The 27,980-nt window shown below is 49.4% G+C and overlaps 1 protein-coding gene across 2 annotated transcripts in view; it reads right to left on the bottom strand.

Annotated features, from left to right (window-relative positions):
* The window catches only part of MYO5B (myosin VB), a 340,915-nt gene that overhangs the window by 83,350 nt on the left and 229,585 nt on the right, over nt 1-27,980 (bottom strand). For both annotated transcript variants that reach the window (XM_087869830.1, XM_087869831.1), the window contains exons 13-17: nt 23,254-23,376; nt 21,992-22,075; nt 9,943-10,098; nt 8,949-9,046; nt 3,412-3,498 (exon numbers count right to left, since the gene is read on the bottom strand). In XM_087869830.1, the coding sequence (XP_087725956.1) occupies nt 3,412-3,498; nt 8,949-9,046; nt 9,943-10,098; nt 21,992-22,075; nt 23,254-23,376 (548 nt within the window). The remainder of the gene's footprint in view (nt 1-3,411; nt 3,499-8,948; nt 9,047-9,942; nt 10,099-21,991; nt 22,076-23,253; nt 23,377-27,980) is intronic.

Below are 27,980 nucleotides of genomic sequence, written 5' to 3'. Positions count from 1 at the left end.
GGGCACAGAGCTAGAAGCTCCATGGGGGAGGGGACATGGAGCGGGTGACCAGGTTAACAGGAGAGGAGACACGAAGGCAAGAACACGTTCTTGTTCTACAGAAGCTCAGGTAAGACCACAGGAGTAACACCCTGTCCCCTTCCTATTCCACCGTCTACAACAGAGGATTCTGTACTGCGGCAGGGAAGCCCAGAGAAGTGTGGGTGGGACACGCGGTCACTCTGATTTCACCGCTAATCACATCAGACCCAGACTTCTGGCTTTTGCCTGATGTTCTCCAAGACGTTCACACCCTCTGCAAAGCACTTATCCTACTATCAAACAACTTGTTATATTAGAAAGTTCTTGGCAAAACAGGTGGCTCCTGACATCCGGAGATGGATCCCCATGGTTTCCACTGCTCTAGAGTATTTCATTTTCACACACTTCCCTTGTTTCCTCTCTCCTGGCGTGGCATGGCCCCAATGTTCACACCTCCCACTTGACAAGCCCCCCAGCAGCACCAAATATATGTGAGACAGAAATGAGCACCTGGGCTCCTCAGCTCACCTGGAGGCCTCTGCCATGCACAGCCCAGGTGTGGCTGTGAGGACCCATGATCCCGAAGGTTCTTACACAAGGACCCTCAACAGTTGAACACAGGACATCTCAGCTCCAGTTTTGACAGACTTTAGGTAATTCTTAGACCGACCTTTTCAATTCCTTAGAGAACTCTGGAATGCTCTTTTAAGGTGACCAAACACACCAGGATTTCACAAAAATAAAGCTAAACATTTCTGGTATATGTCTGTTTTATCCCGTAGTTGCATCCATAATGATGCTCATATCTAAATGAGTGATAACCACGTGATTAAATGCTTAAGTGCCCAGCACTGTGTGGAGAACTTTAGACGCATTACGTCCTTCATTATAACCACCTGTGACGCAACTACTTGGTGATAAGGGAGCCCAGGCTTGGAGATTGACTCCCCTGAGGTTACCTAACCAAGGAGGATGGGAGAGGACAATGCAAGCCAGGCCTGACTCCAAAGGCCAAGGGTTCAACCACCAGGCTCCTCTGGCTCTAGCCTAGGCCACACACAGTTCTTTCTGCAGTCTGGACTTCTATACAAGCTGAAGCGGACAAGGTGCAGTTTTACTCCAAGCCCCAGGTCTGGGCCCAGCCCCAGGGAGCAGACATAAAACCCTACCCTTGCTCTTCACTCCTCTGACCCCCCGTTTGGATGGCACCACCTCACCGACGTGAGCAGTCAGATGCTTGGCAATAAGACGCAGCCGGGCAGAGGAGGGGGGAGGGATTCTAAGTCCTCACTCAACCACAGCCACAGTGACCTTGAGCAGCTCACTTCCTTCCGCGGGCCTCATTAGCAAAAGTGTGTTTTACATGATGACGCACCCATGTCTATATATAAGCTGAAGTGAGGTCACACTCTAATACCCTTTCTACCACAAATTGCCATCTTCTATTTTCCATCCCCGGGCATTTCATTAAATAAACAAGATGTTGGTCATGACCCATTACATTGATTTCCTGACCCACTAACAGGTTGCAAAGCAACTCTGACAAACAATGGACTGAATATGGTAGACTAAAGACTTTCTCGGAGGCCAACAGATAGGGGAGCAGGTGCTGGGGTGGAGCCTGGCTGCCTGGGGAGCACGCTTTGAAAAGCAGCGGCTAGGCAGCCCCTAAGGTCCTTGCCATGTTCATAAGTTATATGAACCACATCTGATCTGAACACTGTGCTTGGAGCAGCCACTGAAAGTCGATCCAACTGGCTAGACTACAGTTCTTTGAACTCAACACGGACCTACTGCGCCCGTGGCCTGAGCCCCATTCCCTCAATCAAAAGGTTGATGCCAGGCCCTGTAGGGCAGACAGGGAGAAGGCAGGCAGAGCCCTCAACTGAGAAGGGCAAGCATAGCTCACCTCATTCGTCATGGAGTTGTCAGCTATTCGTGTTCAGACCCTAGGGTCGGAAAAGAAGATGGAGCCCTAGGACCCTCCCTGTCTTCTAAGCAGGGAGAGACATGACTGAAAGACAACAGGAGCAGCCTTCCGCCCTGGCCACAGCATACCGTTCTGAATAATGCCCCAACCTGCTGGGTTTTGAAAAGCTGCCTGGAGGTTCCAGATTACTGGCAGTCCTTGTATTCTCTGGGTCAAATGCAAACTAATTCCATCCCTAACTTCCTTCCTGAGTCTAGCATTTGGGAGCTGTCGATGGTGATGTTGTTTCATGGTCAATACCTGCTTCTATGAAGGCATTCCTCCACTGCAGTGGCCAAGTGCCGGCTGGAGAGGCAGGGAGGGAGGCGAGAGGCCTGGCCCGCATGTCCTCCTCCCCATTTCCAGCTCCCTCCACCTCCTGACACGTACAGGACTTCCAAGGACAAGGAGTCCCTGGGGGAAAATACCACGAGCTCTAGGCTGCTACACTGGCTCTGCTCGGCTCAGCTCTAATCCACAGCAGAAGACACCTGGCCTATGAGATGCTGGTACGCAGTATGACCTCACCAGAGCTAGCAGGTCACCATCCACGCCTCACTCCTACTTCAGGCAAGCATCTAGAAAGGATCCGGTCTTGACATAGCTTCAGCAGGCTCTAGGTGGCCCAAGAACTTATCCACAGTGCAGATTAGATCTTGATAGTGGTTTTTAAATTCAAGATTATATTTTCCATCATAAAATTTGATCCCATTTTAAAAGGTATAGGGGTCTATTGACAAATGGATGGATAAATAAAAAGTGGTCTGCGCATACAATGGAATCGTATTCGGCCACAAAAAGGAAGGAAATTCTGACCCATGCTACATGGGGGAGCCTTAAAGATATTAAACTAAGTGACAAAAGCCAGTCGCCACCACTGTAGGATTCCACGTATATGAAGGATGCAGAGTTGTCAAAAACAGAGACAAAGTAGAATGGTGGCTGCCAGCTGTTGGAGGGGGAAGGAAATGGGGATTTAGTGTTTAGTGGGCCCAGAGTGTCAGGTTTGCAAGACGAAAAGAGCTCTGGAGATGGGTGCACAGACAGGAACGTACTGACCATGACCGAACTGTACACTTCAAAATGATTCAGACAGTAAATAGGCATGTTTTATAATAAAAATTAAAAAAAAAAAAAGTGAAGGGAACAAGGTGGGAGTGAAGGAGAAATCCCCTTCACAGCTCTAGCTCACTGCTCGCCCAGACCGGGCCGATCTGAAGCGGGAAAAGCTGCGCCAGCGGACGCCACCATGGACTCCCACGCTTCTCAGGCCAAAATGTGTTCTCCTATCGGTCAGCAGCCAGCCTGGGCCCTCAGGGTTCGGGAACTTTATGCAGGACGGGTCTCTGGCTGACAGCGTGTAAACGGGTTCCCTGGGGAGCCAGGCTTCCCCAGGAGGGCGTGGCTGGTGGGCGCATTACCTGGACGGGTAGCCGGCCGCGCTGATTCGGATCGTCTCCAGCACCCCGCATGCCCGGAGCTGCTGCACTGCCCTCTTTGGGTCAAAGCTGCAAACACAGTAAGACAAGCTGTGAGTGGCCGTGCTGGCAAAGAAACGGAACAGGAGAGAGGGACCGACGACTTCTTCCTGCACCGAGACACAGACCATCGTGCACCTTGAACTCAAGGTCAGGGGCCAAAAGGACACCGCTGGCAGGCGCATGAGCCATATCAGCACCCCCGTTCCGTGCACATTCTTGTTCTCACCTGGGATAGGTTGCCTTCCTCTTGGCATAACTGAATTCTGTCTAGCCTCCAAGACCCATTCGTGCCTCCTCTCCAGGAGCCTTCCCTTACTATTTCCACCCACGGGGGCATCTGTGTTCACTCAAAGGCAAAATCATATACACTTGCCACCACAAGCAGTATTGCTTCAGGAGTTAGAAGGGTGAGTTTCAGGCCAGACAAAGCTGGGTTTGAATGGTGACATGGTCACTCACCAGCTGCATGTGTCATCTGGGGAAGGCAACATCACCTCCTTGGGCCTTAGTACCCTCACCTATAACACGGGGATAATAGCAGTATCCCTTTCTTAGGGCTAGTGCAAAGATTAACCTAACGGCCCAGGAAAGCAGCTAGACCAGCACCAGGGACAACATTAAGAGGCATGCATTGTTAGCTGCTATCATGACAGCTGCCCGGTTGAAATAAAGAAACCTATCTTCCCATCTTCAACAACTCATGTGCCCTCAACTGCTGGTTAGTCCTGAAAACCCAGGGTTTACTCCAACAAGTACGCTGAGTAGGACGCTGTACAATCAGCAATCAGACGTGGTCTGGGCAGAGTCCCTGCACTAGGAGAGAAGTGTAGAGAAGTGCACAAAGCCGGAGCTGAGAAGCATGGTACCAATGCTGTAAGGAATCAGGGGTGGCTGTGGCAATCGGGGGGGGGGGTCTTCCTGGGGAAAGAACTCAGCTGAACTAGAATTAACCTCTGGACTTTTCTAAGACTACTACCCCACTCTGAGAAGGGATGGGGAGTAAATGCTCCCTTTCTTTCTGGCTGTTTCTCAGCTGAGCTTGAGCCCAGGGGCCAGTCATCTTGTACTCCTTCCACTCTGGGAAGTGGGAGGCAGGCAGGGCTGAGGCCCAGATCCTGGGATCACGTTGACTGCAGCACACACCTTGGCCAAGCTCTCGGGTAGCCTGCCTGCCCCGTGGAGAGAGATGGGCAGCTTTATCTCTAGGACACCAGGGGGCAGCCTCTTGCCACACGTGTCTGCCACCTCATTGACAACACTGGGAGTTTTTCCAGCAGCTGGGCCCACTCAGGATTCCGCAGGACGGACCAGGGCTGGAATCTGCCACGCTTGGAACACCACTCTCCACTGGAGACTTGTCCTGCCCTCCCACCTCTCTTCATGAGCTGCTCGGCTCCTAGTGCTGGCTGCCTTCCTACGTCAAGGACCCAGCAGTCCCCTGAGACAGATGCACTGGGTCAGCCGGCACCTTCCAGGTGACAAGACCACGAGCTGACCTTGAGTCCAGGGACTCCCACTCCCTGCATTCCAGGTCAGCCCTGAGGCTCAGTGTCCCAGGAGACACTCATGCCTTCCTCCAGGCCTGCGCCCCTTTGGCCTTCTCCTGCCACCCCCGAACCCGCCCAAGTCGTGCTACTTTGGACACCCAGCTCCTCCTCTGCTGTTCACAGGCTCTGCTTCTCTCATTCTAAAGGTGGCCAGCGGGGCCTGAGTCAGGAATGCACGGTGGATGTGCTTGCACTTTGGGGAAGGTTTCCTGCGGGCTGCAGACCTCTCCCCTCCCCCGCCCCCCCTGCCCCGGCTCTCTGCACCTGTGCTCTCCAGGCCAGGGTCTGATTCAGTCTGCTGTGTGTGTGTGTGTGTGTGTGTGTGTGTGTGTGTGTCGGGGACGGGCAGCATGCTTGGCAAGCATCTCTGACCCCTCGTCCTTCGTGGGCTGCGGGTCCACCTGCGGTCCTCCCCACTTCCTGCTCACACTCGCACTTTCCTCCTGAGCTGGCAACATTCTCTTCCCTGCAGGATGGGGGAAGAGAGCAAGGGCAAAGCAGAAAACTTGGTACGGCCGCTAACAGCTTATGCCACTCCGGGCAACATGTCCTCTCCCTGTGCTCCTTTTCCTCATTTCTTCAATAGAAGCTGAGAATATCTGCCCAACTAGAATTCACCGGCTGGTTGTAAGGACTAAGTGATAGAAAAGAACAACACTATTAGGAAAAAAAAAAAAAAGCAGACCCTCCACCAAGATCTTGCCAGCCTCTTTCCCTGTTCACAGCCCCAGAGGACGTGTACAGCCAGCCAGGCTTCTGTATTTTAATCTTATCTCTTCAACGGTAAAGAAAGCTCACTGTCACCAGCATCTCTCCATCAGCCTCCCTGCGTGCGTTACCAGGTGGCCGAGAGTGAAAAACCAGCTCCTCCCTCCTATTAAATTTTGGAGGACCATGGTGAAGACAAGCAACACTTAAGTCTGGACTGAAAAGTCATCAAAGATCAATAGGGTCCAACCGCCAAAACGCAGGGCTATACTTTCTCCTCCCAACAAATGTGCAGGCTCAGCGGAGCCAGCAGCTGAGAACCCGCTCCCCTCGGCAGTCACGCGCCACTTCCCTGATTTTGCACATGCTGCCGGCTCCCACCCATCTGCGGGCTCTGTGGCGTGATGCAGTCACACTTGAGGGTCCCAAGACTCTGAGTGTTGTCCACTTCTGAGCCCAGGGCACTGGTCCTCAGGAAACTGGCCAGTTCCTCCAACCAGCGATCCCAGCTTGATCACACAGCCCCAGGCCACCCCCTCCCTGGACACTTGAGCACCCCCTTGGCTTCTCTGTTCCTGCAGCACTCCCATGCACTGTGGTCTGACGGTCACTTCTACACCGTTGTCCGTGATTAATGACTGGCAACGCCTTAAGGATGAGGGATGTTTGTCATTCCACTTATCCTCGACCAATGTCCAGTGAATAGTGGGTATGATAGATGTTTTTTAAATAAAGGAAGAAGCAAAGCGAAAAAGATTTTTCTACAAGGAATGCTATCAAAGCACGTAGTGTAGGACAGCGGTCCTCCACTGGGGGGTGTGAGTCTGTCCTCCAAGGAACACTTGGCGATCATAAAGCACTTTTAGTTGTCACAGTCACGGGGATGCTACCAGCATACTCCTGTGGACAGGACAGCCCCCCACGACAGATTACCTGGCCCAAAATGTCAAGGATGCGAAGGTTGAGAAAGCAGTTGCAGGGGATGTGGGGGAGGCATACAAAACTTTCCTTCTGGAATTACATATATATATTTTTTAAATAAAATATATATTTTAAATTATATTTTTACTCACCAAATTTTATGCTTCTCACAAATAATCTATATCATCTCCTTGATTTCTTTCATCAGGATGATCTGCTTTGGCTGCATTATAGATGAAGAAACGAGGCCAACAGTATTGGGCTCGCTCGTGGATCAGCCAAACAATAGGTAGTAGAGCCCGAACTAGAGTACAGGTGCTCTGACCTGGTTCAGTATTCTCCTCACTTTATTAGGGTGATTTTGGTCCAAAGGCAAAGGAAGGTCTTAGAAACATGGGTCATTAGGATTAGTCATTCTGAAAGCCCCCAACATCTCTTTTCATCTGGGAGGGGACTTCCAGCAAGAGAATCCAACAGGTGGCAGGTATCAGGTTCTGCGGAATGAACTGCACAAGGTCGCAGCTGGTTGAGGGCAGAGCTGGTACCCAGCCCTCGACTCTCCTCTCTGGGGCCCCTGCACGCCGCTCCTGCCCTTCACACATAATCGAAGTCTTTCACGCATGCTGCCCTTCTAATAGCCTCTCTCTTCTGGAGTCGGCTGGTAAACAGATGTCACACAGGGGGAATTCCTAACCACTTCTTGGAAATTGGGAGGAAGGGAAAAGAGTCAACAATCAGCATGCTTCAAAGAAGGCTGACTCAATGTTGTCTTCCTGACCTTTTCCAGCATAAGGAACATCTGTGCGCAGGTCAAGCTTTATGAAATAATAGGAATGGCAGAGGGGAGTTCAGATATTCACTCTGACGGAGTTGCCAAAGTAATTTCCCAGAAAGCCATTATGCGAGGACTGCAAAGGAAGTCAGAAAGCTGGGAAGAAAGTGCTTTAGAAATTTAGAAATATACCCCTCCTCTGAGCAGAAGATATAGCTTGTGCGGTGGCTCAGGGCAACTGAATAATGGGGCTGCAGAGGTAACTAAGAGACTGTGCTAAAGACTTAGGGCAGTATTCCAGGCAAGTAACAGAGTCTAAAAAGAGTCTAAAACAAGGTGACAGAAGAAAGAGAAAAGGGAGACCAAAATAACACATTTTCAAGCAGATTCCATGAGACTTTGACGATGACCGGACATCGGGGAATAAGGAAGAGGGAAGAATCAAGGCTTATGCTGTCCAATATGGTAGCCATCAGCCAGCTACAGGTATTTGAATATGATTAAAATGACAGAAACCAGTCCCTCAGTCATACCAGCCACATCCCAAAGCACCCAATAGCCACAGATGACTTGTGGCTACCATGTTGGACAATGCAGATTATAGAACAGTTCCACCCATACAAAGTTCTATTGGATAGTACTGGCTCAGAGGGACTCTCAGGTTTGGTGGGTAATGAGCTGTCAGGAAATGGTTATGCCATTTACTACATAAGAGACCAAAGACAGAGGAACCATTTCTTGGGGGGAAAACAAGGAGTCTGATTGCAGACACGCTGAATGTGAATTAGCCAATGAAACTGCAGGAGGCATTCAGAAACTCTGGTCCGGAATTTGGCAGAAACCAGGGATGAACAAAGACACTGAAGAGTCACTGGTATATAGATTTGGGTGGGGTCAACCATGCGGGCATGGATAGAATTGAAAGACAATATTCCAGATAGGGGCAGAAGTAGAATTTAGACCAGAGAAGGCTAAGTAGTGGGGTGGGGGGGAAGGTGAGCGGGTGTGAATAACTCTGGAAGCTCAGTGGTAGAGGGGATGTGAGAAACAGGACCACCTTCATGTCTCATCACTCAACATGTCATTTGAGGTCAAGTTTCCCCAATGGAAGACATCTTCTCTGACCACTCCAGCTATCCTCCCACCTCTGAACTGAACACCTGCTAAGAGACACAGGTCCATCTACATTTAATGACACACTTTTATGTGGTTCTCTGATTCAGGTGTGCACACTCCTCAACACCACAGTAAACTCCGTGGGATTAGGGAGCTGTATGCTCTCATCCTTTTGAATCCTTCTAGACAGCAGACAGGTGGAACTTGGTCAACATCTGTTGGCCTGCACTCAGCACGTAAACCATCTGTGAAGTGTAAGATCAACTAATCAACCTGCTGCAGAAGCCCCCCCCCCCCCAGGACTGTGCCTCCATCTCTTCCACTTGAACTTGTACAGAAACGTGGAGAGGCCAGGCTTGATCAGCCTGACTCCAGCCGAGAGGTGGCGGGCCAACACCCGCACGGGCACTTACTGGAAGGGGAGCTTCTCGTCGTTCGGCTTGATGCAGCGCACGTAGTGCGGTGTCGTGGCGTTCAGGGTCTCCATGAGCAGGTGCAGGGAGGTACGGAACTGGAGAGACAAGAGTCAGTGCCCGGTTATTTTTAACATTCTGCAGATGTATCATTAACAAAGAGATGCCCACAGACTGGTGGTGGTAGTTGTTGATACGGTCATCGCCATTATGAACCCAGAAGGACGGGACGATATTCAGAGACCCGGGGTCAGATTCTACTGGACACTCCTGCCTTGCTGTGGGTCCAAAATCAAAGCCCTCCCACATTCTGGCATTAGGGCTCGTCAAACTAAATGGGGAGGGCCCAGCTGCTAACGCGTCTAACACAGCATGGTAGATCAAATGACATGAAAGGGGGTCAGTGCTAGGAAACAGGACAGAAGTCTTTATGGTGACTGGAGACTGGTTATTCCTAAACCAGAGGCCTGGGAGCCCCAGTGCCTGGGCACCCTGGAAGTTATGACAGTTACATGCAATGTCCAGAATAGGCGAATCTACTGCAGTAGAAAGGTTAGGGGCTGCCGGGCTTGGCAGGTACTCCCTTCTCTTGGGAGACACGCTGGACGTAGAATTCCAAAAAGACCCTACAAAAGCGGTTTCAGTTTTCTAGTCCTCAGGCTTCTTTAACCCAACCTGCAGATTCTAGGACCCTCTTCTGGGGGCTGCTTCTACCAGGTGTCTGTGGTCCTACCAGGAGAACTAAATGCACTGCTTGGGGCTATACTCATCCCTTTTCTCTTTCTGGTCAGTTCTCTCTAGAGAGGGCTTCCAAGTGTCTCCTTCAAAGAGCACATACGGACTGAGCTGGGGGCTGGGGGCTGGGGGCTGGAGGCTGAGGGTGTGGAGGCTAAGGCTGCTCTGGCCTCCCTTGGACTCTGCGGCCATCCTTCATCCGCAGAGAGGCCAGCCTGGCCTGTGTATCCTGACCCACGGCGTCCTGCCTGAGGCTGACCTGGTGGCCCACAGTTTTCTTGTGCTCCTTGTTGGATGCTTTCAGGGGGGGTCTGGCGGAGCGAACATTGATCTTTGAAGACGAGCCCTTCCCAGATGTAGCGGCGGCAGGAACGGAGTCCTTGTCATCGTGAAACAAGTCAGCCACTAGTGGGAACTAGAAACAAACACAGGAAGAACACTGAACACACGATCTCTTGGACTTTCCAAGTAGCATTCCAGTACATACCCAAGAGACCTGAAAACACACATCCATACACAAACCTGCACACCGAAGTCCACAACCACATTATTCACTGCAGCCGCAAAGCGGGAACAACGCAAATTATCAGTCAGCTGATAAACAAACAGAACGTGGCAGATCCGTACAACAGGATACTATTCAATGACCTAGAGGAATGCAGTCCCCATACGTGCCACAGCATGGATGAACCCTGGAAACACGCCAAGTGAAAGAAGCCAGACACAAGAGACCATGTTGTGCATGATTCTGTTTACATGAAATGTCCAGGGAACAGAAAGGAGTTCAGCGGTGGCCAGGGGCTGGGAGAGAAGAAAGTGGAGAGACTGCTAACGAGTACAGAGCCTCTTTTCAGAGTAATGCACTTTCTAGAATTTAGAATTTCTCCTCTCTGCTCAGAGGAGAGGCCCATCTCTCAAGGCCCAGCCCTGCCTCCTCCAATGGACTTTCCTGGGTCACCCCCTCATGTCTCCACCATGCACCCAGGTACCAGCCAAGGTCCGCACTGGGCCCTGAGTCCCATGCTTGCTGACCCTACGGCCTCTTAGCCTCCCCCTCGATGGAGGAGGAGGGCCGGGGAAAGGATTCAAGGAGACAGTCCACGTAAGCATATAGTAGTGTGCCCAGCATATCATAAGCACTCAAACATTGCCCAGTTTTATTATCTTTGCTAGGGGATATACATGAAAAATCTGTCTATACGGTTAAAGTTGTGAGCTACAGAGGAAACTCAGAATCATGGAATTTTAGAGCTTGGACATAAAGCATAAAGATCACCTCTTCAAGGGGGGCAGGTGAGGAAAGAAGAACTCAGGGAGAAGGGGCCCTCCAGAACACTGCTTCCTCTCCATTTGTCCCAGAGCCGGGCACGGTGGCCAGTATCGGCTCACCTGGGGCTGCTGGTTAGTGACTGAGCCAGGGCCAGAACCCCAGCCTCCCGATGTCCAGGTCAGAGCGTGTTTCAATACACAACGGTCTCCTGGTCATTTACACCAGCAATATCAACAAACTGGAATGCACATGGGTTTAAGACACAGTCTAATCTCTGACGCATATATGTGGCATCCTCCTTACTGGAGGCTTTTGCAAGGGGAGGAGGGGATCTGGTGGAGGAGCCAGTGTTGGGCTTTGAAGGTGATCCATTCTCAGTTGTGGCGGTGGCAGGAACAGGGTCCTTGTCATCACGAGAGGAGGGAGAACACATAAAAGGGAACTTCATGAAGCATCTCCGCAGCTGAGAGCATCCCCTGAAACTTGTAACAGGAGACTGAGGCTAAGGAAAGCTTGAAGGGCAACATCTCCATGGAAGCTACAGATTCAAGATGGTGGTGACAGTCCACTTATGCTGATACCATCCTGCATTTAACTCCCAGACCTTCCACAAGTTCAGTCCTAGTTTAAAGGATCATTTACCGAGCACCAAGCCAACAGCTTGGGAAGTGAAAGAACCCTATCAAGGAGAGACCCAAATTTCCCAATTTAACGGCACACTCCCCTCGGTATGCCACACATCAGTATTTCAGGGGTATTCAAAAAAGTCTTAGGAACTGTATTAGACAACACATAGGGGCTTTCTCAGATTCCAGCTCAGGGTAGGCCCTGGCTCATCCCTTCCTGCAATCAGAGATGCCTCACAGCATGTCGTCCTGATGTAACTATAAACATTTGCAGTCTCAGCATATTAGTGTATTACAGTGTCTGGGCAAAGGAGCAAGATGGTACCAGGGGCACCGCAACTGTTCCAGAACCTGGGGGTTAGATCCAGGTGACTTAGTTCACTCAAAGGCAGTTTCTACAACCTTATTAGGTAGCATGCCTGGGTTGCAAGGTGATGTGACTGGGGGGTGTGAAACATGCAGTGACCAGCCCATCCCTTGGGGCTGTCTGCCATAGGATCATTGGCAATAAGTGCAGGTATTTTCTGTGAAAAACTAGGTAGATGCAGATGTATTGTCACTGAGCAACCCTCAGTTTGAGGACCTGTGCTATTCTTTGCATATTATAAGGTAAGTTGTAGGATTTCCATAGGTCAAATGCCTAATTTCACCAAGCCTTACGTCTGGTCCTGGGCAGAAATACCTCATAGTCACAGAGGAGCACAGCAAGCATGCTCACCTGCACACAGGTTATGACGGTTAATGCTGAAAACCAGCTCCAAATGCTGGCTCAAATTATGAGTATATGTGTGTATTACCTTCTGTATCAAGATTTCAAACTAAAACAGAGGAAACAAATTACTTCCTCCTAAACTCACTCTTAGGTATTATCAGTTAACAGTTTTAAGCCTTCAATTTTAGAGTCAAAAGTAATTGCACACAAGTCAATAATTTTATACCACACATTAGCTAGCCACATGGGCTCCAAAGCAGTGAAACAACTCTCTGCGCGCACACACATGGGCATACGTGCTGGAGTCAACACGCATGCTCTGGAAAGTTCCATTCACACTTTGCACTTGTCGCTGATCACAAACACACCAGCCATCAGAAGCTCCTGACTTCCTTTTTTTTTTACTGCAGCAATCTACATGCAAATAAAGGTTGTGCTTCTTTAACTTGATGGTCTGAGTTTAAAGTTCAGTCTAAAAGCACCAACTGACCTTCAGGCCAGGGATCACCTCGGATAAGCAGTTCAAGTCCGTCCTCACTGTTGGCTCCTCTGTGGCTGACGTCGGCTGAGGACCCCATGCTAGCACTAGGAAAAGCTACCATAGTCCTAAGACACGTCCCAAATCCCTGCCGTAGGCCCCTGTTGTCAGGCAGGTGGCTTGGGAGGTCACCCCAATGAGATTAAAGAGGTCTTCTAGTTTCAGGTGCCAACGGTTCCTATATTTCAGCATTTTTAAAATAGATCAACAACTTCTTCTGTGCACATATGGTATTCCAAAATCATCAATACTGCCTTTCTCAAGGGGGGAAGTAATTAGGTGTCAGAGGAATAAAGACAACTCAGATAGGATTTTAAAAATCTGTGGCTAAAATGTGCATGTGCCAACATCATAAAAATGATACATTTATTAATATCATTTCCATGTGCTTTGAAAGAACAGGAGGTAAGTCCCTGAATGTCAAGCAACTAGACGGACTGGTTCGTTCGTTCATTCACTCATCAGTACTTAACCGTCCCACATACAACAAATAAATACTACGCTCAGAGCTGCGAACACAAGACTGAACACAAACAAATAGCGCCTCCCAGACATCGTGGCGTTTATGATCTAGCATAGAAGGTGAACTCTCGTCAATTAACCCCGTAATTAAAAGCTTAATGACAAAAAGATGATTTCCTCAAGGAAATAAACAACAGATGCACATGACTGAATAAGGGCCCCAGGGTAGAGATCAGGAAAGGCTTCTTTGAGGAGGGGCTGTTTGAGCTGGTGGGTCATTCAGGGGGGTTAGGAAAGCATGTTAGCAAGTATCTGGATGTGCAGGAGGCCAATATAAAGCCAGTACAGCTTTAGGACACACCCTGAGGGGGAAGCGAGAAGGACCTGCTAGTGCAAAATTCTCCATTGAAGATTTGGGTCTTTATCCTAAAAGCAATGTGAAGCCATTAAAGGTTTTTTTGGTTTTGGGGTTTTAAGTAAGAGTAGTTAACATTTGTTGAGCACTTAGAACGTACCAAGCATAAAATTCATTCAGTTTTCCCAATGACCACTTGGAATGACATCCCATTTTACAGATGGGGAAACAGAGGCTCAGGGCCCAAGATCACAGAACTGGTCAGTGGCAAAGCTAGGATTTGTACCCAGACGGCCTGGCTCCAGAGCCCACACAACAGAGAGTCACAGAGGGGAGCAATGACCAGGGATCTTTGGGGAAAGCTCAGTCTGGCTTCAGGGTAACAAAGAGCCTGATGTCCGCTGCACAGGAAGCTCTAGAGCAGAGCTGTGAAGAGGCAGAAGAGCCTATCACCTAGCAGACCCCTGGGACGTAAGTTGCTGCAGGACAGGCACTGAGCTGGGGTCAGGAGACCTTTTAGATCTGACTCTGCCACTTAATTAGCTGTGTGACCCATGGCAAACCTCTTAACCTTCCTAGATTCAAAATTTCTCATCTGTAAAAATGAGGGAATTGAATAAAAAGATTGCTTTGAGTCTGTAATCTTTCCCCATTCACAGGTACCTTCCCTTCAACACGTAGCTATGTTCAATTCCTTCCATGCAGGACCACCTCCCCGTCCAGCTGGCTCTCCCTGTGCCACCCCCTCCCCCCACCGGCCATCTCAGGCAAGGTGTCTGTGGACACGGCCTTTGGTCATCCTTTCTCAGACCCTCCCCCACCCAACATGCCGTGGTCTGCCCCCCACACTGCCTAAACGGACCCTCAGAGTGCCTTCCGGGGACCCTGCTTGCTGAATCCAGTGGCTGGAAGGGGTCCAGTTTCACTCTCAGTCCGACTTGTCGTTGGTGAAGGACGCAAGTCCCTTCTCGGAGGCCCTCATCCCTGACTGGGCAGCTCCACTTCCCTCCCACGGCTCTTTCCCGGCCCTCTCACGGGCCCATCTTCCTGCACGTCTCCCCACAGTGCTGCTGTTTCCCAGGACAGCATCCTTACCATTTATCTTTTCTAACCCTTGTTCCCTGGACAGTCTCCTTCACGCCTGTTGCTTCAACCACTCCCTTCAAGCCTGTCTCTCCAGTCTTGATGGTTTTCCACAACCACGATCCACGGTTCCAACTATCTGCTCTGTATCTTCCTCCCTATGCGTGTTCCCCTGGAAACTCCAAATTCGACATGGCCTACATGGCCCTCCCCCACCAACTGCCCAATTTGTATTAGAGAGCCTGCCAACACCCTACTTCTTATCCCCATAATCACCAAGCTCTGTCCACAGTCAAGTTCCAGCAGTCCTGAATCACCAGGACGCTGCTGCCCCAGGTCAGGCCTTCCCAGGCTCTCCCAGATCACTGCAGGTGCTTAGAACCTGACGGTCCAGCTCCAGACACACCTTCGTCCAAACATATTCTACCCACCAGCCAGAGGCTTCTCTAAATACAAACCTTATCCAGCAACTCCTTGTGGAAAGACTCGTGGGTCCTCACAGTCTATGGCAGAAAGCCACCATCACGCGTAGTAAATGAGAACATGGGGAGTGGTAAAAACAGAAGTGGGTGGGAGGCAGAAAGAGACAGCCCAGGCATAGGAGGGATAGGGGGACTGATGGCAGAGGCACACGTGAGGGAGGGTCAAGTGCTCAGTCAGACCAGAGCTGAGAAACTTCCACTGGGAAAGAACCAGAGGCTGAAGGCAGGTTCGTTCGCATTTTAAAGACATCAGCGATTCATCCAGTCTAAACATTACAATACTGACTAAAGTGTAATTCACATACTTTCTAAAATGGATTTCTAAGACGTTCCAAATCAAGGGTAGAAGTTACCCCATGCACAATGATACTGCTTCAGGAGTCTAATTTACAGAAATCATTAACAGTGGCTTTTTCTCTGAAAAATCTATTAACTTCTAAGGTCAAGAGAATGTATTAGAGCCACACACGGAACTTTGAAATCAGATTCAACAGTAAGAAGACTCTAAAATTAAAGCCCCTCTTTCTTGCTTCTATCAGAAGCTCATCCCTGGGCCCCACTGGGAAAGAACACAACCCAAGGTTTAGTCCGGAGCATTTGTGTTTTATCTTAAAAGCTAGATTTTAATAATAGGTCTCGGCTATTGAGACTGAGTTTGGAAATGGAGAGAGAGGAGTTTGTGGAGACATCAACTTAGGACAAAGAAGTAAAAGAACAGACAAGAAATACTGATGACTGTACCACCCTACCCCCATCCACCCACCGCGACACGGGGCTTGGGCTAGACAGGAACCTCCTCCTCTCAGCCGTGTCCCAACTATAAACCAACCTGAAGTCTCCACGAGAAGTAGTTACACCAAGCTTTTGCTTGACTAGCAATTCATGCAGAAGAATGAACGTCTGAGCATGTGTTTTTTTTTTTTTAAAGATTTTATTTATTTAGTTGACAGAGAGAGAGACAGCCTGCGAGAGAGGGAACACAAGCAGGGGGAGTGGGAGAGGAAGAAGCAGGCTCATAGCAGAAGAGCCTGATGTGGGGCTCGATCCCATAACACCGGGATCACGCCCTGAGCCGAAGGCAGACGCTTAACCACTGTGCCACCCAGGCGCCCCTGAGCATGTGTTTTAATTGACTAACTCCAGTTACGCTTCAGAGGCTCTGGGAAGTCTATTAGCTGAGGGACCAGTAATACAACTACTCCAGCTCACCCAGGGGCAGCCCTGGGAAGCTGCAACCATGGGGGCCTTTCTGAAAATCTGCTCCCTCCAATCATGAACACACTCAGATGACACCTTCGAACAAACCAAGCACTTCCCTGATACCGTTTGTCACTTATTTCCAAGTGTCCATAGATACCGGCTTTGGTACTCTCTGCTATTCGAGGCTATAGATAGATTTTCAAAAGCCTGAGGCGAATCTTATTTGAAGAGGGATTAAAAGAAGTATGAAAACGCTTTTTAAAGACCATTTGATGGTTTAAGAAAAATGTCAATTACAGCTATATACATAGCTGTTACCTTGGAAATCATGCCCGTTCACTTCTTTAAGAACATAAAATACCTTTCCTTTAGGACAGATGCATGAGACTGAAGACAAGCTCAAATAGCCGTCTGATTGCAATCTCTTGCTCCGAATCTTATCTATAAAACCTGGTTGCAGATCTAATAAAAAAAAAAAAGCTACAAAGTATTTTGTTTAAAGGGGTTTTAAATGGGCTTTGGAGGAAAAGTCTCAGCACTTGTTTTTTTGTTGTGAAAGACAAAGTTGGACTTTTCTGTATTGGAAAGGGGATGATACGGTTTTATCGACTAAAAAGTTCTCTCTTACATAGTGACTATTCTAAATATTGTTGGAAGCCTTTTGACTACTACTGCCAACTGATCTTAAATACGAAGCACTTTAAATGCCCTGAAAAGTGTTATACGTCAATTATATCTCAATAAAGCTATTATATGAGAAACAGATTTAAAAATACTTATTAAATGGAAGTATAATTAACAGCAGCATATTAGTTTCAGGTGTACAATATAAGGATTCAATAATTCTATACATTCCTCAGTGTTCATCATAAGTGTCTCCTTTATTTCATCTCTCCCCTCACCCACCCACTGAGAAGATATTTGCAAGTGATATGAGAACTCAACATCAAAAATAATCAGATTCTAAAAATGTAAAGATTCAGCGGGCCTGAACAGATGATTTCCAAAGACGACACACAAATGGTAAATGGACACATGAAAAGACGCTCAATGTCACCAATCATCAGGGAACTGCAAATCAAAACCACAATGAGGCATCACCTTACACCTGTGAGAATGGCGAAAATAAAAAACCCAAGAGATACCAAGTATCGGCGAGGAAGAGGACGTAAGGGAACCCTCATGCACTGTTGGTGGGAATGCAAATTGGTGCAGCCACTGTGAAAAATAGTATGGAGGTTCCTCAAAAAGTTAAAAATAAAATGACCAGAATGTAGTAATTCCACTACTGGGTATTTACCCATAGAAAATGACAACACGAATCCGGAAAAAGAAATACTTTTTAAAAAAGCAAACGTATTTGCTCAAAATGGAACGGGTCTGTAACCCGTAAGGAACGCACCAGCGTGGAAACAACACACACATATACGTTGTCATTCCTTGAGGAGCTGAAGTCAAGCCGAAGTTGTAGAAAGGAGACCCAAAGCACAGGCACCTGGGCCTTGTCTGAGGTGTGCCACTGTGCCTCAGACCTCAGGGATTGCCACGGCCCAGGGTAGGTGGCCTTGGGCCAATACGGTCTCCTTGACCTCTGTACCATATTGGTCTCGAGATCCCTTCTGCTGGGGTGAGTGGAGAGCCGGCCTCAGGACGGCCTGCCTGGAACGCCACCCAGGATGGCTGCCCAGCGCTTCCTGACAAACTCCAGATCCATTGCTCGTCACTCTGACCCACACTCGGTGCTGCCCTGGCATAGGAAATCTTCAGTACATGCTCCTTTGGGGATTTTTTTTCCCTTGGATAAAATATTGTTTTTTTTTTTATAATAAACCCTGGGAGGGAGAAACCTCCATCTTTAGTACCTAAAACAAATCAGTCTGTTAATGACTTAAAGCCGTGTTTTAAAGAGGCATTTCCTAAGTCTATTTATAGCTCTCCAATAGCTGAGAAAGCAATTAGCTACATTGTAACCTCTTAGGCAGCATAACTGGCTTTACTAATTACATTCTCATTAACACTGTTTTATTTCACTGCTCTTGCTGGGAGCTCTTTAAACATCCCTTTGGCTGGTAGGCTACATGGGCGTCCTCTAGCCAGTCATACTGCTTAATTATTCACAGTGATTTCTTAATTTCTTATCAGAGGTGCCACACAAAAGAAAAAAAGCTAACAGGTGTCCCATAAAATAAAATTGCTTTAAGTAAAATTATGAATTTACCAATAGGATTTGAGATTTATCTGTGCTCAAGGAGATGAAAACCACCACAAGAAATGGGGCACTAACTCCACGTCATAGGGCCTGATATCTTTCTAGGTCTCTTTTACACTCTAACATGGAGTTGGAAAGGTAAACCTCTTAGGACTGCTGTGAAAACAAAGTTTTACAGGTGATAGAGGCTCCGTGAACAATGAGCTTCAAAAATGCTGCCATGACAGGTGCTTCCAGACACGCCCATCTGTCCGGAGGATTTAAAGCACAGTGAGAACCACGCTTTGATGTGCAGCTGCTGTCTGGTTCGGCCCATCTGCAGGTTCACAGGGACCTAGTTTCAATCTTTGCTTTCTACCTTCTCAATGTCTGCAATGGGCTCCGGGTGGAGAGTAGGGCCTGGGAGACCTGGAAGCCCCTCTTGGTTAATCTCTGAATGCTGCTGGCCACCATCGCAGCACCTGTGAGGGTGTGCGGGGATGGGGCTGCCGGTTGGCAACAAGGTCATTGGTTCTCCAGAAAGATTAGCTGGTAAAGGGGAAAGCAAGAGTGTGGCAGGTGTGTAGGGAAACAAAGGACCATTATCTTTTAAGAGTAGATCCCAGGGCTACCTTACAGTCCCAATTTAGGAATACCTACGAACTTTTGAGGTGTGTACTCTTTGAACTATCCACTTCACTTCTAAAAATTTACCTGACTGATGTAATTGCACAAGCAAAGATACATGCAAAGGGCATTCATTGCGGCATTATTTCAACGAGCAAAATATCAACTGCTTAAAAAAGAGGAGAGATATATAGTCATGCAGAAAGACAGCGAAGATCTAAGTGAAAAGTCAGAGAACAATGTATAATGTGATTCATTTCAATCTTACAAAGAGGTACCAATATGCTTACATATGCAGATTGGTACCTGATGAAAAGGTAGGTCAAGGAATGGCACAGAATGCTTTTAAGCTGTTTAAACATATGAGTCTATATTTCATTTCTAATAAAAACCCAGTACCCCGAACCTAAAATGATACCCCTGTACAGAAAAGAGCTAACATCGCAAGCTTGAGACTGCTACTCCTGGAAAGGTCTGCTTATAAGGCTGACCCTTGGCTGGGGTCTGGGAACTTGATTTGGGGACGGTTTTCTGATAAGAATGGTTCACTGGGTTTGAATGGTTTATGCAAACAATATGGTTTATGTTGAATATCTGCCTTCCTTCTGGGAGGCTGGAATTCTGGTACATGCTAGCCAAAGGGTGCCTGTGTAACTGACTCCCAATAACAACTCTGAGCCTTGGCTCAGACAAGCTGCCCCGGCCGATACTTCACACAACACACCACTGTGGCAATGAAGCACGTGTGTGCAACGCCACTGGGAAAGGACTCCTGGGAGCGCGGGCCTGGTTTCCCCTGGACCTCACCCCCGGCACTGTTCCCTTTGCTGACTGCTTTACACCCTTTTGGTCTAAGAAGTCACAGCCTCAAGTGTAACTATCTGCTGAGTTCTGGGAGTCATCTTAGCAAATAATTGAATTTGGGGGGTGGCCTTGGGGACTCCCAAATTTTTTTTTCCATACCACCTTCTTGACCTTCACAGCATTACCAAAATTCACAATTAAACTATCTTTTCCACTGGACTGTAAGATCCATGAGGTTAACTATACGTATTTGTTACCACTACATAACACACAAATACCCAATAAAGGTGAAAAAATGTCAGTTACTAATAAAAGATGATCTGCTGGAGAGATTCCTCTTTTACTTTTCAAGATCCCTGAGAGACACTCAAAACAAAAATCAATACACTGGCAGAACCCAACACTGTATTTAAATGGAAAGTACCAGATTCTCTCCCACACCCCCCTCACTTGTGCTCCTACCTGAAAAGAGAAGCTTAGACAGTGAAGTTTCTCAGCCTCTGCGGCCACCGTGTCACTAACAGAGGAGGTCACAGGCCTGTAAGCATCTAAGGACCGATGAGGCAAGGTGCCCTAAGAGCTCACACCATTTACTTCCTCTCTCCCTGTGGCTTGTGCCTCCCCTGTACGCACCTCCCTTCTCGAAGAATGGAAAAAGTCCTATTACCCACCATGGACGACAGTGCCACAGACTTGGCAAGCTGAGAGGTTAACCTTGTGCTGAATTTCAAAGTGATACATTCACCCAGATTTCCCTCCATGACGACTCATTCCCCCATGCTGCCCATCTCCAGGGAGGACCCTAGGCAGGGGTCTGCCTTGAGCCGCCCACATGCTGGTACAGACTCAAAGCCTCCCTAAACCCCTTGCCTGGGGCCGTGGGATTTAACGGGCTGCACTCGCCCTTCTGTCCTTGGGTCTACTTTGCCAGGTGTATTTTCTCTGTTTCAGCATCTTGCCCTATTATGTTCATCTGAAGCTTATTGTCAAGAGCTATTAATCTGCCATTTCTAGTGTTATCAGGCCCCTGCAGCCAGTTCAAGAGCAGGAGGGCTGGGAGAAAGCCTCCCAAATCCTGGAGAGTCCGCTTTCTGGGTGTTCTCGGAAGGGCTGCAGCCCGCAGCAGCACACGCATCGTGCGTCGACCCTCGGGAACCGTGGTGCCCAGACACCCCCCGGCTGCCGGGCCCTCTCCCCACGCCTCCCCTCTTTTCAGCGACCGTGTGATTATCGGCCACTCGCGGCCCGCTGGGATGTAGGCACCTACAGGGCAGTCGGTCTGATCCAGCTGTGTACGATGCTGCATCGGGGGCAGTGCCTCACAACACAGGCGTTTACTGTTTGTTCAGGTGCGTCAGTGCCTTGCTCCCTCTGCCTGTAGAGTGGACACAGTACTTGCTATCTTTGTGATGCTCGTGAGAAGGAAATAAACCTATTCGGGAACGTTAACTATAAAGTGTCCCTCAATCCTACCCTTTCTTCCGTTGAACTTATCGCCTATAGGGAGGTTCTGTAGGCGCAACACAGAAACGAAAAGCACGGGTACCAGGATTTGAGGGACCCCCTCAAATCCCCCAAATTCAATTATTTGCTAAGATGACTCCCAGAACTCAGGGATCCCACCACCTGCAGGTAAGAGAGGACGACAAATGACCGCCAGTAACGTTTTCCTTGTTACACTCACTGCTGTCCCCCCTCCTGATGGTCACCTCTCTTGAGCCCCCCAACCCTCACACAGTCCCTCTATTACTGGTATCTTTCCCAGTCGCACTTGCCCTTCCACAGGGCCATCCTCAACTGTGTTCAGATGGAAATAACCTGCGAGCCCCTTCACGCTCACCCTGCCTGGCATCTCTGCTTCCCCTGCGTTCTGGAGTGGGGCCACCACCACCCACCCCCAGTCCTGCCGGGTCCTGCTGTGGACGGTCCCGCTCTGGCTCCCCGCCTCTGACGTCCTTTACCTTGCTGGCCTTCAGGATGTTCATCTGCTCTTCATACACCGTGTCTCTGTTTTTCTCCAGAAAGCCATCTGAAAGGTACTCCACCTGGGGCCCCAGAGGGAAACAGAAACAGGAGTCAAGTGCTTCAGCCTGACCGGGCACCTGCCACAGCTACTTGAGGACCCGAGTCTTCCATCTCATCCATCCAGTGTTTTCTGACGAGTGGTGAGTAGCTGGGAAACCCACAGATGTTCCCATTTAAGATGCAAACCCAAGATGTGATCAGGATTTATACAGAGGAAACCGAGTATTCATTTTGTGGAAAAACACTGTTTTAAAAAAGAAGTTCCTGTAAGATGACCTAAGGTCTCCTTTGGGTGCTAAAAAGGCCATCAAATTAGAAGCTGCAGGGGCGCCTGGGTGGCACAGCGGTTAAGCGTCTGCCTTCGGCTCAGGGCGTGATCCCGGCGATCTGGGATCGAGCCCCACATCAGGCTCTTCTGCTATGAGCCTGCTTCTTCCTCTCCCACTCCCCCTGCTTGTGTTCCCTCTCTCTCGCTGGCTGTCTCTATCTCTGTCGAATAAATAAATAAAATCTTTAAAAAAAAAAAATCAGAAGCTGCATTTTGTTTTTAATTTGAGAGATCGAGAGAGAGCGTGCATGTGAGCGTGTGTGCAGAGGGAGAGGGAGAGAGAAAACCTCAGACTCCACACTGAGCACAGAGCCAGACGTGGGGCTCAATCTCACAGCCCTGAGATCATGACCTGAGCTGAAATCAAGAGTTGGACGCTTCACTGACTGAGCCGCCCAGGCGCCCCTCGAGTCTGCATTTTAAGGAGATCCCAGGTGATTTATGTGCAGATTAAAATCTGGAAAGCACGGGCTAGGGCCAACAGAACAGAAATCCATATAGGAAAATTCTGTGTACACCAGGTCCTGGGAAAGGAGCCACCCAACGAAGAGCGCCATTCTGTCCTCATGCTTTCCTTCTCTCTCCAGGGTAGGTTCACGACTGTTTCACGTGCTCCTGTCCTCCCAGGAGAGAATAAATGTTTGTCCAGCACACGACTGCGGAGCTGTAGCCCCCCTCCCACCATCTGGGGCTCCACCAATGTAGTGACAGTTTGATGTATCACAGAGGGGGTGCGGGGAGGGAAAGAGGATAGACAAAGACCCTAAGAAACCTTCAGGCCACTTGAATTCCAGAGACACCACACCCTCTTATCCCTGAATCTCTGTAGGGTGGGCCTCCCAGAGCACCAAAGCCCATGGAGAGACTCACCTTGTCAGCAAAGTGGACGACAATGAAGGCTGTGTTGGACATGCGGGGTTTCTGGAAGTGCTGGCTGCCAGAGTGCCGGTCATAGAGCTTCTGAGCCCAATTCTGGTCAGTTCCTTTGGGAACCTGCAGAAACACGTAAGAGGACAGAGTGCTCTGTGAAGAGGACAAAGCAAGCAGAGAGCCATGGCAGAGGGAGATGGAGTCCACCAGTAAGCCAACCTCACAGGAGCTGGACCCCAGCTGGGCAAGGAGAACAAGATTTGGCCATAAGTGCTTTGGAGCCCGCACGGCCTGCTCTCAGCACGCGGGTTGGGTTGCTCCGGTGGTGTCCATGGGCGTGCGCTGAGCGTCAAAGAATCTTCTCGTTGATAGCTGCTGATAGGGTTAGGGGAGCATCAGTTTGGAGCCCAAGGGCACAGGAGCAGCGTCAGAACAAATCTGAAGACGTCTCCCCACCAAGTGGGCCAGTGACATCAGTGTCGTGACTGTGCCGTGCCCACTGCTAGTGCCACGCTTCTGCTCACTCAGCCCAACGCCTGCAGCGGGAAGCCCACCCTCTATCACTCAGCGAAACACCGTCCAGGCTCAGCTCAAGTCTGCCCTCTTCTCTGAAGCCCTTCCTGGCTACTCTTGATCTCACTTGGGAATTCCTCACAATTAAGCTCTTACACACACACTAATACAGTCCATCGTTGGGTTTTGTGTATTGCTTTGTCCCTACAAAGCCTAAGCTTGTTGGGCTCAAGGAGTATGCCTCACTGTTTTTTTTTTTTTTTACCTGCCCCTCAAAGAACTCGGAAGCGGGTTCTGGGCACACATCGGGTGTTAAGGACCTAACGAATGAGCTGCGCAGTACTTTCTCTGCTCTCCCCAAATTTAAATTCAGAAGTTTCACTACGTTAGGCATTCCGAAGGGCAGCCCCTTTCAGTATCTTCAGAGCTGGCTTCAAAAGTGAAACAGCACTTTGTTTTGTTGAAAATATAACACAGTCACTATAACCACCATTCGAATTGTCCGGGATGATGGTAACTCCTCCGGGGGGAGGTGCGCCCTCCGCTGTCATCCTTGAAGACCACTGCACATACCCACTCCTCAGTTACAGCTCACAACTGGGCCTGCCCTTCATTACTTTACATTGTACATTTGCATGAGGCAGGACTGAAGGTGACCCTTATACCAGCCACTTAAAAGGGGTTTTATTTAGTAAACTAACAAAATCTGTGGCATAAGAAAAATGCCTACACACTTAAGAACAAATTTCTCAGATAGTAAGTAAGCAAACCAGATTTTTCTCCATATTCAATTTAGTGTGACCATTATTGAATACCCAGTGCTAAGTGCTGTAGGTAATTCAAGAAAAGAAAACTTTTTCTTGACAGAGGCTATTAATTGTGTTGAGCAGACAAAATACATTGGATTCAGCACTTTCACATACACTGTTCTATATTAGTCTTCAAGCATTGCGTTTAGAAACACCAGGTACAGGGGAAGGTAGGGGTCAGCCGGGCAGGGCTATTGGAGGCGAGGCCAGAGGACAGGAACCCAGTGGACCCACCAGTGGCAGGACTGGGGCAGACAGAACAGGAAGGGTAGGACGTGAAAACAAGACTCACTTCGGTCAACACATTTGCCAGCATCAAAATCCTCTTGTCTTAATGAAACTGGACTTCTGTTAGTAGACTCCATCATCCTACATCTTCCCTAATTCAGCCTGGCATGCATCAGTGACCAAAGCAGGAAAACAACAGTGATACATATTTCCTGACAAGGGCGTCGTTCCTTAACCACCACCCTCAATGGAAAGTAAGGACCAGCAGGAATTAACAATTTAGATTCTCAGGGGCGCCTGGGTGGCACAGCGGTTAAAGCGTCTGCCTCCGGCTCAGGGCGTGATCCTGGCGTTCCAGGATCGAGCCCCACATCAGGCTCCTCTGCTATGAGCCTGCTTCTTCCTCTCCCACTCCCCCTGCTTGTGTTCCCTCTCTCGCTGGCTGTCTCTATCGCTGTCAAATAAATAAATAAAATCTTAAAAAAAAAAAAAACAATTTAGATTCTCAGACAATACTAACAGCAAATGCCCATGGCACTTATCACTGGTCAGTTTTCTATACATTTTAGATGTATCAACTCATCTAATCCTCCCAAGAATCCGACCAGTTAGGCACTATATTTATACAATTTTACGGATGAAGAAACGGACACAGAAAGGTTAGGTAACTTGCCCAAGGTCACACAGCTGGGAAGCAGCAGAGCTGGGGTTCAAACTGGGCCAGGTTGACTCCCGAAGCATATGCTCCCTGCTACTGTGCTTTCCTGCCTGACAACAGAGATTTAAAAGCAGCCACAAAGTCAGGGTTAGATGGAAGGCACTTATCACCAAAAAGATTCGAAACAAGCACAGGAGAAAGAAAGCAAATCTTGTATTTTGATAAAATCTGGGTTGTGGTATCGGTAGCTCTGGAACGTGCTGAATCAAATACTTTAAAAAATACTACATGTGGCTTCATCCAAATGGCCTTCCTCTCTTCTCAAAATAACATTAAGAGGAGCCTGGATCCTAGCTCTGTCCTCATCTACGTGGGGACTGTCCCTCAGAGACCTAGTCCCTCTAACCTGCAGTGTTGGCCACTGGTCAGATCAAAAAACGCAGGTTTGAATGTATATGAGATGTCCAGAATAGGGCCAACCTTTAAAGACCGCAAATGGATGAGAGGCTGCCTTGGGCAGTGGGGGAAGGGGGAGTAATTGTGGGGGGGGGGGCGGTGGGGGGGGGAGGGAGAGTGACTGCGGGGGAGGGGGTGCTGACTGCTAACGGGTTCTGCTACTGTGGCACAACTCTGAACAGACTGGCACCCAGGCTGTATATGTTAAATGAGTGAATTTTATGGTATGTTAATTGCATCTCAATAAAGCTATTAAAATGCATTAATGCCCTGATTTTACTCTTTGTTATTGAAATTACAAAATTAAAAAAAAAAAGGGAAGAGGGCCAGTCCTCAGGCTCCCCAAGAACCTCCCCCCCCCCAACAGCCTGCATCATAAACGGAGGGGCTCAGGTGCTCCCTGGCACCAGGGGCAGAGAGGGTGCCCTCTTGGACTCCTTCCCCACTCCTGGCTGCCACCCCCAAAGCCTGTTCCAGGATCTTACTTTTCCATCTTCACAAAATGCCCCAATGTGTGCTTAGCAAAACACCAATTTCAGATCAACCCAACTACCCGTGGGGGGTCCTCCCTCACACCCCGGTGGCTGAGACCCCATGTCAACTCCTCTTTCCTTCATCAAGTCCTGCTGGTCATTTCCTATCATTCAGTATCACTGACCAAAAAAACAAAAACAAGAAAACCCACCACGTTTCACCGTGAGAGGGCACCTCTGGATGAGAACACTGTGCCCAGATGCAAGCAGGGAGCTGGCCTCAACTCCCCTCTCTACATGGTCTTTGACCCTCCCTATTGACAGGACAGCCATTCCCCTCCTTCTTGCACTCTCTCCCAGCTTCCAAGCTGCCCCCTCTTGGACAGGACGCATGTCCTCCTTCACAGGGAAGCAGAGGTTGCCAACCAAGCAGGAAATCCTGCTTTACATCCAGAAACCACCCCCCCACCCCTGCACCCAGCCTGCCCCTCCTACCTGCGACTTGTGGGAGGGAGCGCTTCTCCCCGCCTGGGTCCTGTGCACTCACTGCCTGCCTCCTGTGAGTGCGTCCACCTGCCTTTCCTCTTACCGCCCCCTACCACAGCCGTGACTACTATGGGGGGGGGGGGGACGTCAAACCTGACACTTCTGCTGCCTCACTTCATCTGCCCACGAAGTCGCAGAAGCCAGGCTGCCGCCCAGACAGCTCCCTGCCAAATTCTCTAACCCACAGGCTTGCTGCCAAAGGCAGGGCCCCCCTGAACCCCTCTGTGCCTTCCTGCCTGGACCGCATGAGTCTGCCTCCCTGCTCTCCTCTCTCCATCTCTACCTCGGCTTCCACACAGCGGCCAGCGACATCCATGAAGTTATTCACGTCTGACCACACCTGCCCCTGCCTCCCAGCCCTGCGAACCCAGAGCCTTCCAAGTCAGAACGCCCTCTCTGGACAGAGCCTCCTGTTCTGATGGTTCCTGATTTCCAGCTTCTCCTGCCACCTCACAGGGTCTGGGCAGGGTGGACTACTGCAAGTCCTCCAACGGGACACTCCCTTTGCCCAGAAGGGCACCCACTTCCGACTTCTCTGCTTCAACGGCACTTTAGGGGATGCTTCTCCCCTCAACACGATCTCCGCAGTCATCTCCTCCTGATTTAACTCCCACCTCTGTCACCCTGGTGATGCAGCGCTTGCCTGACCCCTCGAGGTGCTGTGTGAAGGGCAGGGACTCAGATGCAGGAACGAGGGGTTTGTTGGGCAGGTGAAAGAGGACAGGGGGGAAGGCCCCCTCACCTCCCTCCTGCTCCGGTTTCAGCCTGTTCACAAACATGCAGGACAAGGGGACCTCCGGGGCAACAAATCACGAACCCTCAGGGTTAATACCGAGTAAACCCTCCCGAGTGCGAGTGCGGGCTGGACCCAGGTGAGGAAGCAGAGGGCCCTCAGGATGCTGTCCCTCCGCTGCCTCAACAGGGCGTTAACGGAAGGTCTGCCCTCCGCCAGCGATTCAGGCCGGGTCCCTAAAACAAAAGAATCCTACTCCCCCAGGGCAGAGCCTGCCTCCTGCCTCGGGACCTTCCTGTGGGTTCCCAACA

The sequence above is a fragment of the Ursus americanus genome, chromosome 19 (assembly GCF_024610735.1).
Source record: "Ursus americanus isolate L20-20 chromosome 19, mUrsAme1.1.p, whole genome shotgun sequence".
Classification (NCBI taxonomy): Eukaryota; Metazoa; Chordata; class Mammalia; order Carnivora; family Ursidae; genus Ursus; species Ursus americanus.
This window is presented reverse-complemented; position numbering and strand designations above follow the sequence as displayed.